General features: G+C 40.9%; 1 protein-coding gene across 1 annotated transcript in view; it reads right to left on the reverse strand.

Moving 5' to 3' along the window:
• cdh24b (cadherin 24, type 2b) overlaps positions 1 to 19,974 on the reverse strand; it is a 159,591-nt gene that overhangs the window by 46,460 nt on the left and 93,157 nt on the right. The window contains exon 6 of the mRNA XM_072364084.1: positions 15,356 to 15,523. Within this exon, the coding sequence (XP_072220185.1) occupies positions 15,356 to 15,523 (168 nt within the window). The remainder of the gene's footprint in view (positions 1 to 15,355; positions 15,524 to 19,974) is intronic.

Genomic DNA, 19,974 nt, shown 5'->3' on the forward strand with positions numbered 1-19,974 from the left:
ATCTCAGTTCTAATGGGGTTAATAATGAAACAGAACAGATCTCCTTCTTTGCAAGCTCAAGGGCAAGCCGTATAAAGAACAGCACGTTGCCTTCCAACTTGTCGTCTGCAGAGAGGTAGTCCATTAGCCATTACTGAGCTCTTTTCTGATGTCATATGGAGTAGGAGGAAAATGCTGGGTGTGCCTAAATATGTGTGTGTGTGTGTGTGTGTGTGTGTGTGTGTGTGTGTGTGTGTGTGTGTGTGTGTGTGTGTGTGTGTGTGTGTGTGTGTGTGTGTGTGTGTGTGCGTGTGTGTGTCCATTAACACATTAGAATGTGAATGGGTGAACTTGCATGCAAGCGTGGGCAGCCCAAGGTGCCAAAGCACAACCAGCTCCCAACAATGTCGCCTCCAACACCTTGTGTCAATCCTGAATTAATGCTGCTTCCTCTCTGAGCACGTTATAAAGATTCACAAACACGCTCACATTTATATATAATGTAGCTTTCTGCAGCAGCTTCTTTTAAGTATTCTTAAAAGTCACATACTGTGTATTCCTTTCAGATGTATTCCAGTTGCAATGTTATTGAAAGACAGCAAAAGCCAGATCCAGCCTGCCCAGGATATGAAGTGGCTAAAAAGCTTTACATTGAGTGCCTCTCAAGTGCCGTGACAGAAATGATAAAAGGACAAAGTGGTCGAATGATTGACTGACGTGAGAGAAGGGAAATCAGAGTTTACAATTGCTTAAAATCAGTTATACTGGCCGATGACATTTGCCTCTACCTTGTGACAGATGAAAAGAATGACAGAAACGTACAACGGGGGGTAAAGAGAAAGAAAATGCGACATGGGGTTGAGAGCAAATGAAGGAGGGCTGTGAGAGATGTGACCGGGAGCAATGTCTTCGGCAGTGATTTTACCGTCTGCTGAAGCAGAAAGCACTGAACTTTAGATTAAATATTAATACACAGCAAAAGAAACAGGGATAGAGAAAATAAAAGGATAAAAAGCATCCTGGTATTAGCCACCCCCATTTTGATTAGTTTCTCCTTTCATTCCATTTCCTCCATCACTAATTTGGGCTCTGCAGAGGTAAAACCTAATTACAGAATAACAATTATTGGAAATTATTGCCTATTACTTAATTGTTTTGGTTATCAGAGTGATAATTATTACTCTCTGCAACTATAACCGAGCATTAACACCAGATGAAATTAGTCAAACAGTTTCTGTAACCAAACCATTGATATTTCCACGGAATGTGGCAGTGAGGAAAAGAATAATCCAAAATCCAGGGGTCAGGTTTAATTAACACAAGGTGTTGTCCAGGCCTGGAGGCACGCTGTTAGTTTTTTTTTTATTAAACGTAGAAGTCTAAAAAACAGAATTCTACAATAATGAGTGACTCATTATTTCAAATAAATAAATAATCATCCATCCATTTTCTATACCCACTTATTTCAATTCAGGGTCGCAGGGGGGCTAGAGCCTATCCCAGCTGACATTGGGCAAGAGACGGGTTACACCCTAAACAAGTTGCCAGTTCATCACAGGGCCATACAGAGACAAACGAGACACGTACACAACCATGCACTCTCACTCTCACTCCGAAGGACATTTTAGAGACACCAATTAACCTGACATGCATGTTTGTAGATGGTGGGAGGAAGTTGGAGTACCTGGAGAGAACCCACACATGCATGGGAACATGCAAACTCCATACAGAGAAGTCCCAGGTGGGAATTGAACCTGGAACCTCTTGCTGTGAGGTGACAACCATGAAGCCTCAATAAACAATCAGTCATCGTGAATAGTTCCTGTACCAATACCTCCTGTACCTCATTGCAGCAGAGCTGAAGAAGCCTCTGACTGAAGGCACACTGTTATTTAATCATTATGCTGTCTGCAGTGTTGTCCGGGAAGTTTGACAGCTTATGCAGCAGCTTAGGTAGGTCTATAGAGGCTAACAAGCAATCATCAGTACAGTCATCCCTCTTCATCTGTTTGCTTGGTTTCTTTGAGTTGTTGCCTCTGATGCTGCAGCCCCAACAGATGACCGTAAAGAGAATTACATTCTCTGCCATATATCAAGTGGCATGGAAGCAACTTTGTAAATTGTGACTGATCTGTCAAAGATTAAAATGACATGACTCACAAGCTATTCCCGGCCTGAGCTGGCAAACATCCCAGATACTTACAGTGATAAAAGTATCTCCTGAAGAGGAGCTCGCCACCTTCTGGTAATACTTCCCAGTGACTTATTTACTTCGAACACCCTGGTATCTGTAGGACTCCTCCACCTCCATCACATCTCCCAGGATAAAAATAGGGTGTGACTTTCACCTATTTCTCCTTTGTCTTGTTTACATTCAAAATAAGATGATAACACCCCACTACTACAGAGTCATCTGAGTATTTCTGCATAGGATGGGATTTCTGAGTTATACTGGTGTACGGTGTAACGAGACACAGTGAGAATACCGTTCCCTGTGGTGCTTCTCTGCCGCTAACCAGCCTCTCAAACACACACCCCTTTAGTCTCACATTCTGTGGTCTGCCAGGTAGTCAATAATCCAGTCAGGGCTCATATTTACCGAGCACCTGAGGATCACCTCTGGTTGGTCGCATTGTTAGTAAACCTAAAGACTGGAAACACTACCTCACCGCACGGCTTGCAAATTATCTGTTAAACCTTTTGTGCTGATTTTCAGCAAGATTTTTTTTTCACAAGATTGTGGAAAATAGAATTTATGACATTTTCCATAAAGGGTTATTGTTTGAAAAGCAGTGGAAAAAAATGCAATGATTCAAGGTTTCATTTGACAAGAATGACAAGAGGTAGGGTGCATCCTGGGAAGGAAAGCAACAGACAAAAAAAGCAGCAACCACAGTCATACCTACAAGCATGTCTTCATAAATAAATCTAATGTGTGTGCAAGTCAAAATACCTATTTTTCTTAGCTGCATTACCTTTCTTTATTGCTTCATAAGGCTGAAATTCATGTGAAATCTGGCTTTTATTGTGACTGGGCATTCAGTGATCCTTCTTTGTGCCCTTTCAGATTATTTATGTTATGTCATACAGGGCTGCATGTGGCTTATTTTGCCATGACTTTGAACTGCGGAGTGGATCATTTGAGGTGCTTAAAACAAATTTTCAACAAAATTGAGGGATGCATATGGCAGTCCAGATAGTTACGAAGTCCATCTTCTGCAGAAACACCATCTTTACAATCAGTTTATACCTGATTATACCTGATAATAAGAGAGGTAGAGTTAGGAAAACTGTCCAAAATGTTTGGAGACAGCAGGATCTAAAAATGGGTTGCCGCCTATAAGAGCAAAAACTGAAAAACACTACAACTTGTGAAAATATAATAATGGAAGATATATGTATGAAAGCTACAGATATCCTTTTACGCACTGTGAGATGAATAAATGCTACCTGCATTAAAGGGATAAATGTATTTGAAACAGTTTATGAGTAGCAGATCACTTTTGGAAACTAACCTTTCCCTCTCTGGCGTTTAGCGTGTTTTATGCAAAGCAGTTCACTCTGCATTCATGCACTCTGGCAAAATGAGCCTGCTGAGAATTTAGCTCATAATTGCAAGTGCAGCAGTTGCAACATGCTAAACCACGCGGGAGCCTTTGTACATTTCTGAAAAACAATGACTGTGCAGGTGCACAGGTTTGGCAATATTAGCAGAGACAAAAACACTACTTTCAGAAAAAAATGTGCTGCAGAAAGACACTTTCATTTGAAACCTAGAATGTGGATGTTTCTTTCACCTTTTCAAGTTGATATAACGGACAGTTGGGATAACAGTCACTACCGCTGTTCTTCCCTCCTTTCGCAATTCTCATGAAAGATTTGTTCATACCCATCAAACAACCAGAAACCTGTCTTACTGTAACACATTTAAACAGCTGGAAGCGATCGATTCCCACAAGGCACCGCAGGCCTATCTTGGCATCACGTCTGTCTCCCAGCATCTCCCAATGTCTACTTTATACATGTTTGCCCACAGAACAATTGTATGTTTATTCAGCACGTTTTAGGACCCTTTTTATGATTTATAACAATGTGTTGTTGAGTACAGTTTGGTCTTCCTTGCTTTTATATATAGGAGATAAAAGTGCAGGGCTAACACAAATGATTTTGCAGCCATGAAACAGAGCAGTTTACCCATCATTGTTTTCTCGACAGCAGCCGTATGGTGGATGGAGCTACTTAGCATACCTTGGGGGAGATGACGTGCTGGCCCATTTCCTGCTGTGTTTTGAGTAGCCAAGGGAAAACAGAGGTAAGAGTGAGGAGGCAAGGGTAGGAGGCGGAAGTAAAAACCTCAGGGAGGATGCTTATTTGGCTGCTCAGGGATCCTCAGAGGGTTAGGTGTGGACTGCTCATGCTAAACAGCGAAAGACATCACTGTTGTTCCTCACTACAGGGGATAAGGGACTTTAAGAGACTCTCACAGAGTTCTTGTCTGTCCAACTTTTATTCTAAGAATCCATATGAATGGGTTTGAGTTGGAGGGAGGATTTGCTCATGTACACTATGAGAAGTGGGATAACTGGAAGAGAAAACAAACAAAAAAAAACCCCACCCAAACACGCAATGAGAGACAGCTTGCAATGGCTCACCACACCCTGTTGAGGATGTGGCGCTCACAGTCCAGCGACTCCATTCATCAAGTTTGACAGGGAGTAGGGCAGCACCAGAGAGGAAAGGGAGAAAGAGGTAAACAGGGGCTGAGAGGTGAAAGGTAACGTAGCAAGACAAGAGCAGAAGGATTGAGTCCTCTGGGGCGACAGCAGTGAAAGGAAGGTAGGGACAAAGCAGAGAGGAGGCGAGGATGCAGCGATGGAGGGAAAGGAAAGGAGAGAAAGCTTTAGATGCCGCTGGGAAGGATCCCATTAACATGGAAATCACTTCCTCCAGCTCTCCATGGCTCACTGATGGCTCGGCAAAAAGAGAATGGCTTTAGCTCCTATTATTCTGCGTGAGGAGGCACACTGCCAGGTCAGATGAAAAAGTAACGCAAAAAAGAAAAAAATGAAAAAAACAGGCTCTTTGGAGCCCTGCCTCCATGTGATTTTTTTGGGCGAGCAAAGAGCCTAGGCATTGCTGCAGAAAGTGTGATGGATTCACCTAATTTCCACAGAAGCCAGAGCTGATATACACGGAAACAAAAAAAAGAAACAGGGACAGAAATGGCCCCGTTTAATGGGTTTAATGGAGTTTTAAATATCCCTGTTTTTCCTGTGTAATGGCAGGAAAACTTGGGACTATGAAAATTGTCTTTGTGGAGTGGGGTGTGGAGAATTAAACACCATCTCAGACCTCCGTAAGGCTGGATTGCCTGCATGTAGGTCTTTTGGAAACCTTGCGCTGTATAGTACGATTACTGTGAGATGAATCTCTGCTCACAGGCTCTTTTGGCTGCGCAGGATTGTAGCAGAAAAGCGCATCAGGGGAAGCTCTGCCTGCGCATTCCTCATGGGAAGGGCCAATTTGATGTGGTTCTAATGTCAGTGTAAAGCCTCATTTGTTGTGCATGTACAGTTTATGCAAAGACTGCAAGAGAGGGAACAGAACGAAAAGCCACTACCCATGAGGCAGACTGACCCTGCCTATATAATACTACTGCAAGCATTGAACACAAGACACACAAGCACACTGCAGCTTTCATACCCACGTAGGGTTAAAGCCTAAAGGAACCTATCCAAGCAGAGCTCTGAACTGTGCCACCATTGACTCCGGGGCACTGCTGTGGCAGGCCTAATTGTGCGTTGTGATATGAGGGAGACATTTCAGGAAAAGCTTTTCGTGCCCCAGTGGAGCTGGCTGCATATCTAGGATTTTGCATACATTCTACATGTGAGATAAGTTAGTGAGAAAGTGTTTGCATAGGAATTCTCCAAGGGATACTCTGGACACATTTAATCTGTAGCATCTGTTAATAAGTTGCAGACCAGACCTAAACTTTTTTTTCCCTGTATAAACGCACAAAAAACCAAACAGACACATCTGTCTGCGTCATGGCGTCTAAACACAACACCGAAAGCAGGATTCATTCCATTCCACAGCATGCCATCAGCTCTGCGTGAGATGAAGTGATTTTTAGTTAGCCTGATTATCACTGTTGCCGTGAAGCCATTAGCTTTACTCCTCTTCTTTCTCCCCCCCACCCATCCTGTCATCTCCCTCCTTCACGCTTGGGTGAACTTGCCCTCAGGACTCGCTTTCATGCATTCTAAAGAGTTTATCGTGCAGGTCCAAACAATGGGAGACGTAAGTGTGTGGGTGGCAATCATTGGACAGGACAACAGGATGTGGGAGGTCTCGTTGGACCAGGATTGGCCTGCGTTCGTGCCCCTTAACTCAAGTGAGTCCATTTCTAGTCCACAAATGCACATTAGTCATGGCATTTAACTAAATTCATTATCAATGCCCTATTGAAGAAGGCACAAGCTATTTTCGATATCTATTAGATTGTACTGAATGTGATTCGACTACTAAAAGGGGTTAGAACAGAAAAAGCACGTAGGCTGATGCCAGCTCTAGTTACTGTCTGCTGTCACTGTTATAAAAGAAGCGCAAACTTAGACCGTCTCCTTTGTATTCTAATAACATTGTTTTAATCACTAATATTATAGACTTAATAATATATTAACAGTATTTGAGGATTTGCCAGGAAAACTAATTAAACAGGAAACACAAATGACTGTGTCTACACTGGTTTATGGTGGGACTGTGAAAGCCAAAGGTTTGACAAGTGGCACAGACACTTTCTGACAGACTGACTAAAAACAATTGTGTGCTGAAGGTGTTTAAAACGGGGACAGATGGGAGTGTGTGTGTGTGCCGTGCGTGTGAAGAGCATGCACACTGTAAGTGGGACTCAGGATTGTGTGTGTGTCTGATGGGAAATGACAGAGCCTGTCACTGCTCTGCATCCCGGTCTCATCACCTCTGACTGATGATGTGCAAGATTATGTGTTTGTGTGTGTGTGTGCAGGTATTTCAGGCCACAAACATGAAGGTATATTTCCACAGATGCAGAGGAAGCTTGGGGGGAAAGAACAGGGTTATGTCATTCTGCGAGTACACTTCTAGCTCACCCACTCATCCCCCTTTGTTGCCAATACGCCTCTTTGCCTTTTTTTCCACGTCTCATTCTCTCTAAAAGACATAATACCCTCTTTATCCCTCTCGATTCCCTCCGTTTCATTCACTCCCCCGCTCCCTTTTTGTTCATTTGTCTCCTTGTCTCCTCGGTCTCTCCGTGGCTTCTTCTACATTCTCGCCATTTCTCACCCACTCCCTCATCGTCTCACTTCTCTGACAACTTTATCACGCCTTTTGTAGTGACTCCATCCTTCACTTTTTCTCTTTCAAGAAAAATGTTCACACTTGACTATAAAGACAAAACAATATGCAAACACTTGCACAGTCCTCTTCAAATTTCTCCTCCCATTCACACACTCCCTGTCACAGCCCCTCTCTCCAGGGGAATGAATTAGTAATATTTATGATGAAGCCCACTCTGAGCTACTCCCCCTATCGCTCACCCTGTCTGTGTCTAATTTCCCTGGAGCATAAAATGACACTGATCTTATCGGTGCAACCTATGTAGTTATCTGTCAGCCCATCTATCTTTCCATCCATCAAACAGCTGAGAGAGTGATGGCTCCCTCGACGTCTTTATGTAGCACCGCTGGCAAGCCAAGGTTGTTTGGGAACCCACATAAAAACGGTGAACAGCACCTGAGCTTCCGTCTGCAGACTTGTCACTGAGCTGAGTTGTAGCTTTTCAAACTGTCCTTGCAGGCTGAGCAGAACAGACAAAAGTTTCAATCATGAATGATAAAGTCTCCGGGCACATCTGGGAATTTCTTTGTGTAGAAAATGCAGCAGCGATCATCACAAGGCACTGAATCGATGTTTTGCTCTTTGGAAGCCCGCAGATTTATTGGAGGAGATAGAGCTGGAGTACAGATCTCTAAGTTCTTAGCCTGTCACATGTCACCAGAAAGAGCCACACACAAGGACACTTCAATTTCTGAGTTTCTTCAAAATGGTGGTTGGGAATCATTTCTGGAAATTTTTAATGGGAAATGGGAAATGGACTGTACTTGTACGGAGTTTTTCTAGTCTAGCTGACCATTCAAAGCGCTTTTACACTACATGCCACATTTACTCATTCACACACTCATACAGTGTGTCTTAGTCTATAAAGTTTTTTGACAGGCTACACAGTGCTTTGTTTTAAACATTCACACACACTCATACACAGATGAATGCATCAGTAGGCAATAACCCAGCTTTTACTCCTAAACGATAGCCATTTCATATTAATAATTATTATCAATAAATAAATCAATTAATTAAGTCTGCTGTAATAGTTTTAGTTATTAATAAATTCAATATCTTCGGCAATACTTGTGCATGAAATGTTATGAAAGGTATGAAATATTCAGAACTACAATAGAATCTCATGGTCTTCAACCCATTCAATGTTGGATATGACAAAAATAAACTTTAAAAATGGGGGGGGGGGCTTTTTCGCTGAGTGTATTTTATTAATACATTGCACCGCAGAATCTTAAGATTGAAAAAGGTTTGAAAAGAGGTAACGGATGTGACAGAACGTAAAATAGCTAAATTGGTCCACAGTGCAAATCTTTGTAGGTTAACAGTAAAGGCAATTCTTTTTTACGATGACTATGTCTTTTATTACTTAATGCCTTGCAAAGTTGCAGCTTAAGGTTTGATTTGTCAGCCCATTGATATTCTGCATCGTCATACCTGTTATTACGTGGTGACGTCCATATTCCAAACCTCGCTCGAATTCATCTGGCTACAAACACAGAGGAAGGAGGGGATGGCGGGAGCTGCTACTCCTTGAACCTTTGCGACAGCTTGAATACTGACATGCAAAAGATTACTGGTTTGAGATTCACCCCTACACCGTTTTCAACAGTCACTTTACTTTTCTTCCCCACCTTCGACGAGCAATTTCACACTTTTCTACTGCACGTGAATTGTTAGTGTCAGGTGTTAAAACTACATAGTTAGGGTTAGAACCAACATTCATGGTTAAGTCTCCATATCACAAATTACATGTCAAGACAGTTACAACACACACATTTTCCTCTGATGTCGCTACTTAACAAAAAACAACAGCCTAGAAACACGTTAACATCTCACAATTCACAACCAATTATTCTGACAAGACTACATACTAGATATGTTATCTGGTGAGACTGGGTTGCTAAAACTCTGTCCACTTATAGCTTTCACAATGGCTTCACAAATTATCATGAAAGATCCTTAGAAGCTCAGGAAAAACTAGTGCATGGACCTGAGGCTCAGATTGCCTTCTCAAACTAAGCTACTTCTTCCAAGACAAAGAATGAACAGTTGTAATTCAACTGTGAGGTCTCAGCAGAAAAGGGCCTCTAGAAAAGTTTGAGAGTGAATCTTGCGTTGGGATTATTTTGACAATCTATAAAATATCTTGGACATAAATGCAAGAAATGTAAGAGCATTCTCCATTTAGATGTTCATAAATGAAAGCTAAGTAAGCAAGTTATATAAAGAAGGGAGATGGGAGATAAATAATGTTATTCATTTTTCAGTTTTTTTCTTACAATTTGCTATATGTTACTTGAAGATGAACCATTATCAAACATGTACCCTCTTGGTTTGATTTATGTTAGAATGGACGAAGCCAACTTCTCTCAGGGGGAATTCGGCTATAGAGTACAGGCAGCAATAAAATATTTACATTCAGCCTTCGTAAACTTGAGAAAACATGTATGAATAAATTACTTCCTGGAAGCAAGGGTATAAAATTTAAAATCGGCCCCAGCACAAACATACGGGTCGATTACAAAGCTATATGTAAGTCTGGATATGCTCTGAATTTCCTTATAGATCACCAGGATATTAGAGTGTAAACTACAGCAACTACCCTGAGGGTTTGTTACAGAAAACTATCATTTGAGGTGCGATTTGATACCCAACATTCTTGTTTACTCTCAGACAATTAGTCATCCATGAATTCCACACTGCACTATAATTAACAAATTAATCAGGCAATGAGTTCAAATGAGTTGGCAAAGGAACACAAACCCTTAAGCATTTTTTTATATCCATCTGGCTTGTTAGCAGAAAACATCACAAAGGCAATGATATTTTCAGAATAAAAACTTTCAGGAGGGCAGTTCTATTTAAATGTAGTGACTTATGTTGAAAACTTTAAAGCTCCTACTGCTGAACAATCCAAGTTTTGAAACTTGGTACCATGTCCATAAAACGTTTTGGGTTTTTTTGTGTTACAGGATCATTTTATCGTGAACAAAATATGCTTGTTTGTGAGGCACAAACTAAATGAGTTAGGGCAAGATATCTAGCTACTCTGAGCAGCCGCTAGCATCTGTGGCTGCTACAACAGTAACATTAAACACACAACTAAACAACAGACGTTCCATGAAAGTGTGTGCATCAGAATGCATTAGCTTTTTATTGCTTTTTCAGCAGTTTCAGAAATCTATCACTCGCTAGCCGTTTGAGTGAGCGAGCAACCACTGGGAGCTGGCTTGTTAGCTGCAGCCGGGCCACCTATCCGTTGTGATGGCTAGTGGCCATAGCTGGCCTAATCATGGATGCTACATTGAGCAACTAGGAATGTCGATGTCAACGTTAGCTTCATTTATATAGCACATTGAAAAAAAAATTGTTTTGCCAAAGTGCTGCACAGTAAAAGTTCAACAAACCAAGAAAAATAAAACAATAAAACACAATATGACTAAGTGGGTGAGATCAATCAAGAAATAAAGGTAGAGAACAAACAAAAAAGACTCCAATTAAAAAATACAATGGATTTACTCAAGGTATTCAAATTTAAGACTAAAGGGAGGCTTTGAAGCCTCTAGCTTTGTGATCGAATCTAGGGAAAGCCTAAAAGCATTTGATTAATTGACTTTAGTGTTTTAGCTAGACTGCAATGATATAAAAATCCCTCTGGACAGGGTGGACCCAGACCATTTAGAGCCTTAAAAACCTTCAATAAAGTCTTGAAATCAATCCTATAGGGAAAAGAAAGATAATGCATTCAGGCCAACACTGGTGTTAAATGAGCATGTTTTTGTGTTGTTATTTTTTTTTCCTCATGGAAATAGCATCTGAGCATCTGCATTTTGTACCAGTTGCAAAATATGGGGAGAAGATTGCGCGAGACAAACAAACAAAGCAGTGCCAGCCATATTTATATCACCCCATTCATCGAAATAATAGATATATAAAATACTTTTTTGTGGCAAAATTAAAAAAATGGGCAATTTTGAGGAACGAGGATGAGTTTATAGGGAAATGAATAACTGGTATTAAATGTCAATTTAAAGGTTCATAAGGTCTTGCCACCTTTAAAAGTTGTTATTTGATATGGATGAAATGAAAATATAGTCCCTGCACCAATTACTGAATTAAAACATCAAAAAACATGTGGCTGACCAAAACATAAGGTAATTGGTGTATGCTATTTGATAATAGGATCCAAAGGAAAGTGTGCTTAAAACATTGTGTTTGCCAGTGAAGCCTCTGAAAGTATCCCACATTCTCCAAACACAACTAAGACCTGCATCGTAGCCTACTTTCTCCTCACTACTGCCTCCTCCGGGCATAAGAAATCCCTTAACAAAATCAAAACTGAGCACACACTATACCCACTTAGTTCCTAAAATCATGATTTGGATAGAAAGAAATTCTTGGGCGCTTTGTAAAGACAAACTGTCAAACCAGGGCCCTGCTTTTTCTTTTTGTCAAGATGTTCAGCTGATACCTGGTTTGTGCACTTCAATGTAATCCTCTACTTCTGCTAAATGCTACAAGGAATAAGTAATGTTGACCTTGGGAGACGCAGAGGCCGGATTTGAGGGTGTCTTTTTAAAGAGCCTGGGTGTGTAATTGAGTAGAGCGACGGGGTGTCTGGCTTTGATGGTGTTGGTGCAAGCACGAGGCAGCAGGAGAGCAGGAGAGAACACGGGGGGGGATGAAAGACAAGCAGGGAATCGAGAATACACAGAGATGTACACGTACAAAACTGTGAGAATATGATGGCTTTTCACACACACAAACCCTAGGCAAGATATTCAGTACAGTACAAACGTACCGGCAGTGATCAGCGTGACCAGACGAGGCAACAGGAGAATTTGGTAGATTGTGGGATTTCAAACTAGCCTTTGGTACTGTGCAATTCATCCTCACTCAGATAGATCTGTCTTCCCAGAAGAAGACCACCAGTCCTTGGAGTAGCTCAGTCCAAAACACCATATTTGACAAGGGAATCAGCCAGCAAACCTCTCACCCCAGGGCATCATCAGTTCAGCTGTAGCACGGAAGCCAGTACTCTACTGGACTCGAAACCTTCATATACCCATCCAACTCCTGACAGCTCTTTTCTTGCATCCACCTGCGCTCCTCCAGGCAGTAACAGGGTTTACCTCCTACAATACTCGTCAGATAGTTTAGAACCATATTTAGTATTTATGCAGCTCATGAAAATAGTAGATGCAAGTTTACCTAAATTATGACTTTGAAGACAGGAAACAATTAAACTATGACGTACATTTCAGGTCAAAATAAAGTGAGACTTTGATTTTAATGAATTCTAACTTACATAAATAAATAACGCCCTCAATCAGCTGTAGAATGATACTGTTGTAGTTGCCTCGAGCTAATTTGATAATCCCTATACCTGCAAATCTAAACTAAACATATTTGGCAAGCTGCATTATGAAATATGTAAGTGATATTATTGTTGTCATTGCATATTTCTGGGTCAAGCTGTCAGATCATGCAGTACAACATCTACTGATTGGATCTGTTGTTGGGTAAATAAGAATCTAGAGCTGATATAATCCAGAAAAGTTGTACTTGTGCATAAAACATAATACTTTTATGTGCATTTCATCAGATCCACAACCTATTCCTTACTACTTTTAATAAGGTGCTTTTGTTACCTTAATCTAATAACTCCTGCTGACTCTCAAGCAGTTCATAAAAGTGGTACTTAGTTCTTTCAAAGGAAAAAAAAAAAGAAAAAAAACGTTACCTCTGGATCCAACAGAGAATATGCTGCTCATGGAGCAATTTGTGACATGTAATTTTTGGTGATTGCCTCCGGCCAGCTAGAATAACCACTGATAGCTGACATTCATTTTGAGCTGGTCCAAAACTAGGGCAGTGTCCAACATAACTTTCTGTTGCATTTTGCCATCAAAAAACACCAACAGAGTGGCTCTTGCACTAGAAACATGGTTAGGTTTAGATGTCTTGAAACCTTTCCAGGGCACAAGAGATTTGGAGAAGAGGCATGTAGGGAAAGGAATAGTTTTTGAAACTGAAATTTGCAGAAAAGTCAAGTCATCCTTTTTTTTCTTTTATCATTTCCTCGTTCTGCACTGTGGCTATAGTTGTGGGCGATGTCAAACCGAAATCCTCATGTCCCAGTCACTGCGTAACAAAAAGTTCACGACAGTAATGGAGGTGCCAGTCAGATTTATCTACATAATGATAACTCTATGTGTGGTAAAACGAGTGAATGTCAGTACAGTAGGACTGAATGAGTGCTAAGCAACATGAGGGACGCGGTAAATAAAAGAAGCAGGGTGAGTTCTGCGTGAAGTCACTTCCTCGTTGTTAATTCTCCAGGACTTCAATGCATGTGTGAAAATGGACTAAGTGAGGTAAAAGTGACATGTGTGCAGGGTATGCAAGTGTTCTAACATTTTCAGAAAGGTTTTCTAGTTTGGCACACTGGCTTTCCGTGTTGTGACACTGTCACCATAGCGACAGAGGTTGTAACACAAACGCGATTCGGACACTCTGACGTTCTCTGCACTCTCTGCACCTGCTTAGCCTGACACCGCTGACAGTAGGCAAGATGCAGTTTACAGCCTGGAAAGGTTCCCTGGCCATCACAGGGATAATACACAGAGACACACAAGCAGCTGCACTCACCCTTCGCCTAATTTAGAATCGTTTGTTAAACTAATATGTCTGTGGAATGCAGGAGGAAATCAGAGCACAGGGCCAAAACCCACTCATGCACCTTACAACCCTTCCTGCATTTCTTTGTGATAAGTGAAGCAATAGTTTTCATGTCAACACTGATAATGAATTAAATGAATAATCAGCCCCTTTAAAAATCTAAATAAGTTGGAACTGTACAATAGCTACATCTCACCCGCACTTCTTTTCACTTCAACTGGGAGAAGGTCAGCAGTTAAATTGGAGGAGATGGAGCTTGTTCAGATGACAAACGGCAGAGAGGATGACATTAAGCAAAGGATGACTAGAGCACTGGCCATCAAGGCCACTTGGTTCCCTTGATCCTTCACAGGCAAGTAACTGGCTTGTCCTTTGGAAGGTAATAAAGGGCGCACCTTCTTAATTTGTTTGGTGGTATAATAAAAGCAGGTCTAATTAATAATAGCCTCTATCCAACAACACAGGCAGATGAACACACTGAAGTGTACCGCTCTGCATGATGAGTTCTATAAGTATCACGTCTACCTCTTAAAAAAAGAATGATTAACAATGTCATTTCTAACCAGGAAAATAATAATGCGACATTAGATCAGGACACAGGAGTTAGGACAAAGCCAATCTAATTTAGCAACAGTATATGTTATAAGCTACCAAGAGGATAAACATTCTATAGCTATACTTAGCACTGCAAGAAAAAAAAGATATTTGACCACAAACCGTGAAATTATGTTAAAAAATGCAATTGTGCTGGACGACATCAAGGCTCAGTCAGATTATTTTATATAATCTGACAGTATGGCTACAGTTGAAAATAGCAGCTGATCTATCATTGCGAAGGTGAGTTAAATCCACGACTGAATGTTTGATGAGGTACTTCACTGCCCTGCGGGAATCTCCTCTGCCTGACTGCTGCTATGAAAATCCTGACAGGACCTGCAGGTCAAAAAGGTCTCAAAGCTCCTCTGGCCTCTCGGGCAAAACAAACACAATGTTTATGCTGTTAAGCTGCTCAGTGTTTGCTTTTCTCCTCACATTTTCTGACCATGTGAACTATAAAGATGACAGACGTGTAACAAAGTTTAGTCCATTCTTGCTACAGTGACTGACTGCTACTTTGATTCTACACAGCGTCTGTACAGTATAAGTGACTGCATGTAAAAAGGAAGGAAGTGGCACACACAATTACCGTGCACATGTACATACAGAGAGCACAGCATGACCTTTAGATTTCCTTATGTTATGTTGTGTTTCCTGTCATTTTGGTCTTTGATTCTCTGTGGGTGGCTGTGTAAGCTGCTAAGTAACTCACTCTGGGTGAAGCGTGGAGGGTTGTCATTGACATCTGTCAGCTTGACAGTGACAGTGGTGGTTCCAGATAATCCTCCCAGGTGTCCCCCCATGTCTTTGGCCTGAAGTACTACGAGGTATTGGTCCTGGGTCTCCCTGTCCATGTCCGGCACAGCTGTGCGTAAAACACCTGGAGAAAACACACTCAGAAACATCAGGGTCACAGTGAAATTTTTAAAGCAAGGTTTTTACATTGGAAAACGCATCTGCAATCAACTAAAAAGGTTTTGTAATCAATATTTATAGCCCTGTAGTAACCCTGCACGAAACCCTTCGCTCTGTTTTGGAACAAATGCTCCACGCATAGTGGGATCTAACACAGCTCCGTTCACATTTATAACCGCAAGTTTTCTTTCAAACATACAGCAAAGCTATCACACCTTTTGTATCATGTTTTTCACTCTGTCAAACCTCAGCTGAGGCTAATTACCATATTAATAGTTAACAATCACTCATTTAGCTTTTGTGGATAAGCAACAAGCCATTTAAAAGACTATTAACACATGTTATGATCAGGCTTGATGGATTATTGTAATGTAGTAGTTTTGCATTAATGACTCAGGCAGGAAAAACTGAAGATAAAAACAGCAAATACAGCTGGTTTTGAACAACATATTCCACTAAGGTGGGGAAAGAAAATTCTAATGGACACTGTGACCTTTTATTAATGACTTATTAACATTTATAACGGCACATTTGATGGCCCATTATGAGCTGAGAAAGTCACGACCCTCTATTTAAGACTTCATCAAGGCTGCAGTTACACGTGTTAGTAAGTCATTAATAAAATGTTGTGCGTTTCTTGGTTTCCAAGCCATGTAGCCTGCGGCTGTAAATGTTAATAATGTTTTTAATGGGGTTTGGTCCAGATGCTCTGCAACTCTTTCTTATAAACTTTATCAACGGCCCATTGGAGACACGTTAAACTTATTAGACAGATCAATTAAGCAGTAAATCAGTTGGACCAATATGCTGATACGTTTTCAGATTCATCAGTATATAAGTCCTGCTAGATCTGAGTGATTGGTCATTCTTCCAAGTGAAGTCAGTATGCAGCTGATTCTTACACTGTAACATCTTTTGCTGAGTATATAAAAAAGAGTGAAGTTCTTTACTAAAATGTGCATGAGTAAATCCATTAGCAATAGCTAATAAACCTTTGTGTGTAAGTGTGCCTCATAACAAAGTACCATTGCGATGAAAGAACAGGACTGTACTTACTGCACCTAATTTATGTAATCATAGCAGGCCACTGAAAGCTGGGCCATAAAACTGCCTGTGCTGTTTGCAGTTCTTTGATCATTATCACAGGTAATGGAGTCATCAAGTTGTTCGAACATGTCAAGCCGTGGATTTAAGTCATTTAAGTGCTTTATTTGGATGTGTGGCATTTTTCAAAGCCCTTAATATCAGGCTGGAGACATAGCAGGTGTTTCTGACATTCTGGACACATTTGCCAAGGACAATATATAATATAAAGTGCATTCAGTAGGTTTATTATTTATAGTTTATATCTAAAAGCTTTTGTGTTTGATAAGTTATTAATCAACTTAATACATTTTATGATATATAGGTGCAGAACTCTAAAAGAGAAGTAGACAGTCAGAGCAGTGATCCTACAAACCAACACCTAATTTTACATATTGGTGGGAGAGACTATGTACAGTATCCAGCAAACAGGGGGAGCCCCTGATGTCCAAATGACATTTACAACATGCACTCCATCTAAAACTAGTTCCCACCACAATATCCTCAGCAGACTGTCACCGGGGCTTTAATGACATCTATAACAAGTTAGTCTCGGCGCTACAGTCTGAAGGAGACATAAATCAAGCCTTCAGGGAATGTCCCAGTTTGGTCATCCAGAAAACATCAGGACTTTACTGGTAACGTACAAAGCTAACCAATATAAAACTAACCCATTTTCCGTGCCTGGTTGCAAAAAGATAAATAAAGGATCCCATAATTTTTATGACTGTGTGTTTAGCTCAGTGAGTTATGCATCTGAGTGCAAGGTTTGAAAAAGGGACTGCCTGATAGAGAAAGTCACACAAATAACATCCCAATAGCAATGTAAGCCATATGTTCCGAGGGGACATTCTATAAATGTGCAGACCACCTTTTTTTTGGTTGTCGGTATATAGATAACAGCAAGGTGTTTTTTTTGTCATGCAGGTAAAGTTAGCTGGTTGTTTTTTAGTAATTTATATTGCCATTAATAGTCTTACTAATGCAGGAATAACTTGTTGCTTGTAAAGTGACAGGACTTTACTGACACCTCTGTCACAACCAACGTGAGCATATGGGATACCACTTTTTGAGTATTTAATGGAATCACAGATGGTGTGTAAAAGCTGGCAGAATTATGTTAGATTGAGAGCACACAGCGGTTCACTCCTTGCAGCGGCTTCTACAGAATGTCTCCATCGGCATCGGGCTGCCCGGACACTGGTGTACAAAGGGATCAATGCTGGCGGAGTGCTGAGATACAATCTGACGGCGATGGGTACTGCATGCTGTGTGTGTTTTTTTTAAATGGAATAGTTTGAATTGATTTTACCGTCCCTCTCCTGCTTTGCTCCTGCAAAGCTTTGATATGAAGTGTAGCATGATTAATTAGTAATCAGCTGATCTGGAGACATTAAAATACTCCAGCAGTAAACAACTTCCCGTATTTGTGTTATACTCTGATATGAGATGGTAATCTTTACAGTGCTATGAAAATGTTTGCAATTATTGGTTAATGATGCTAACTGAGCAGCATACAAGCTCAGTTCCTCACACCCCATACTAAATTCTTTCTGATGGACAATATTTATCCAAATCCTTGTTTTTTCCTGTTTTTTTTAATGCCAATCAGGCTCGTAATGATGAGCCTGTGGTTTATCATGCGCTTGTACATCTACATGTTTAATCTCCTCAGCATCAAAACTGTTTTTGATATCTATTTCTTATTTTTAAACTCCTGCTACCTTTGCTGCTCTCCTTCATGCTACATCACTGACGACCTGTGTCTTTTTAAGGGAGTACAAGCCTCTCATACTAAAACAGCTCTCAGTGTTATTGTTATGTATTTATAGAGCTGTTTTTTAAAGCCTTCCTCTTGGTACATGCTCTGTCACTTTAAGTTACTGCACTTTAATGTCCCATGGAGGGTGCACAGAAACACACTCAGAGACAAACACACACACATATATAGACACAGATATGCGATGAAGCTCATATGAAAACATATAAATCACCTCACGATGACGGGGAGACATCTGACAGAGCGTAAACACTCGTTTTATGTTTCACACCCTCTAATGGCACACCAACACACATCACCTCAACACATTCGCCATCGATCATCTCTGTGTAAATGTCCTCATGCATACGATCGGATGTTGCACATTAAGTTCTGCCTGTGTGGGGCACATATGACTCGGCAACTCAAGGTGAAATCTATTTAACGCAGGCTCTTTTGAATGTCAATAAACATGCAAAACGATGTCTAGTTCTTATCTAAATTAATGACAAAAACTGAACCCATGAGCTAATCTTCACATTTTGAAAAAGATCTCTGGCAATGGAGCAAATGAGAGACAAGGTGATTGAAAAAGGGAGACAGAGAAAAGGGAGAAGAGGGCAGGAACGTTCGGAATACTAAACCTTCTCTAATAGCACAGTGTCCTGGCTTATACACACTGTGAAGAATGAGGTTTGAATTCCTCAATTAGCATTTCAAAAAGCACCAAAACCCTCACATGTCAGGGAACTCAATTACTGAACAGGACTTCAACTAAGCAAAAGACAATTGTTGGCCACCTGTGACCCATGTGTGCAGAATAAACATGCATACTTGCACATAAAGATGATAAAAAAAAAGACAAAAAACAAACATCAGAGACCTCATTGTGAGCTAAATGTTAAGTGTTTATCAGCGCATTGTCTATAAAAACGCCATCTAAAGCATCAGACAGTTAGAACTCCATCTCTGAGTCAACTGAGGTATGACTTCCCTCCAAGGTACAGTGCTAGAGAAGCAATCATCATAAAGTGAAAATAGATAAATAAAGCATCTTCTCTTCCTCAATAAAACTTTTTGTCCTTAGGTGACATGTGACAGAGACGTACGAGAGCACATACAACAGACTGTTGGAGCCTTCTGTAATCTGACCTGCACTGCAGTGCACAAACCTTTCGTGACATTGGTCTTTAAACATGTAATTTATCTCTTGCTTCATGCAGAAATAATGATATTAGGCTGTTGCTGTGTTTTGCTCAGCGCACGCAGACCCTGGCAGCATGATGCATTTCTGCCAACTCATACTGAAAGGGGAGGAGGTGTGTGCCAGGAGAGAGGTGTGTGCTTGAGAGAGCGAGTGTGCGTGGGTGTGTGTGTTTGAGCACAGGGTGTTTGAGTGGGCGCATGAGGGAAAGATGGGAAAGATGGATGACTAAATGTGGCAAAATAACAAGGGACGCAGTGTATGTGTGCATATGTGTGTGTACGCTCCACCTGTGTTTGAATGCTCATACACACCTGCGTGCACATGTCCGTCCCTTTGGCCCAATCTATCTACGCACTCACATTTTCTG

The sequence above is a fragment of the Leuresthes tenuis genome, unplaced genomic scaffold (assembly GCF_036924035.1).
Source record: "Leuresthes tenuis unplaced genomic scaffold, fLeuTen1.0.hap1 SCAF_14, whole genome shotgun sequence".
Taxonomy (NCBI): domain Eukaryota; kingdom Metazoa; phylum Chordata; class Actinopteri; order Atheriniformes; family Atherinopsidae; genus Leuresthes; species Leuresthes tenuis.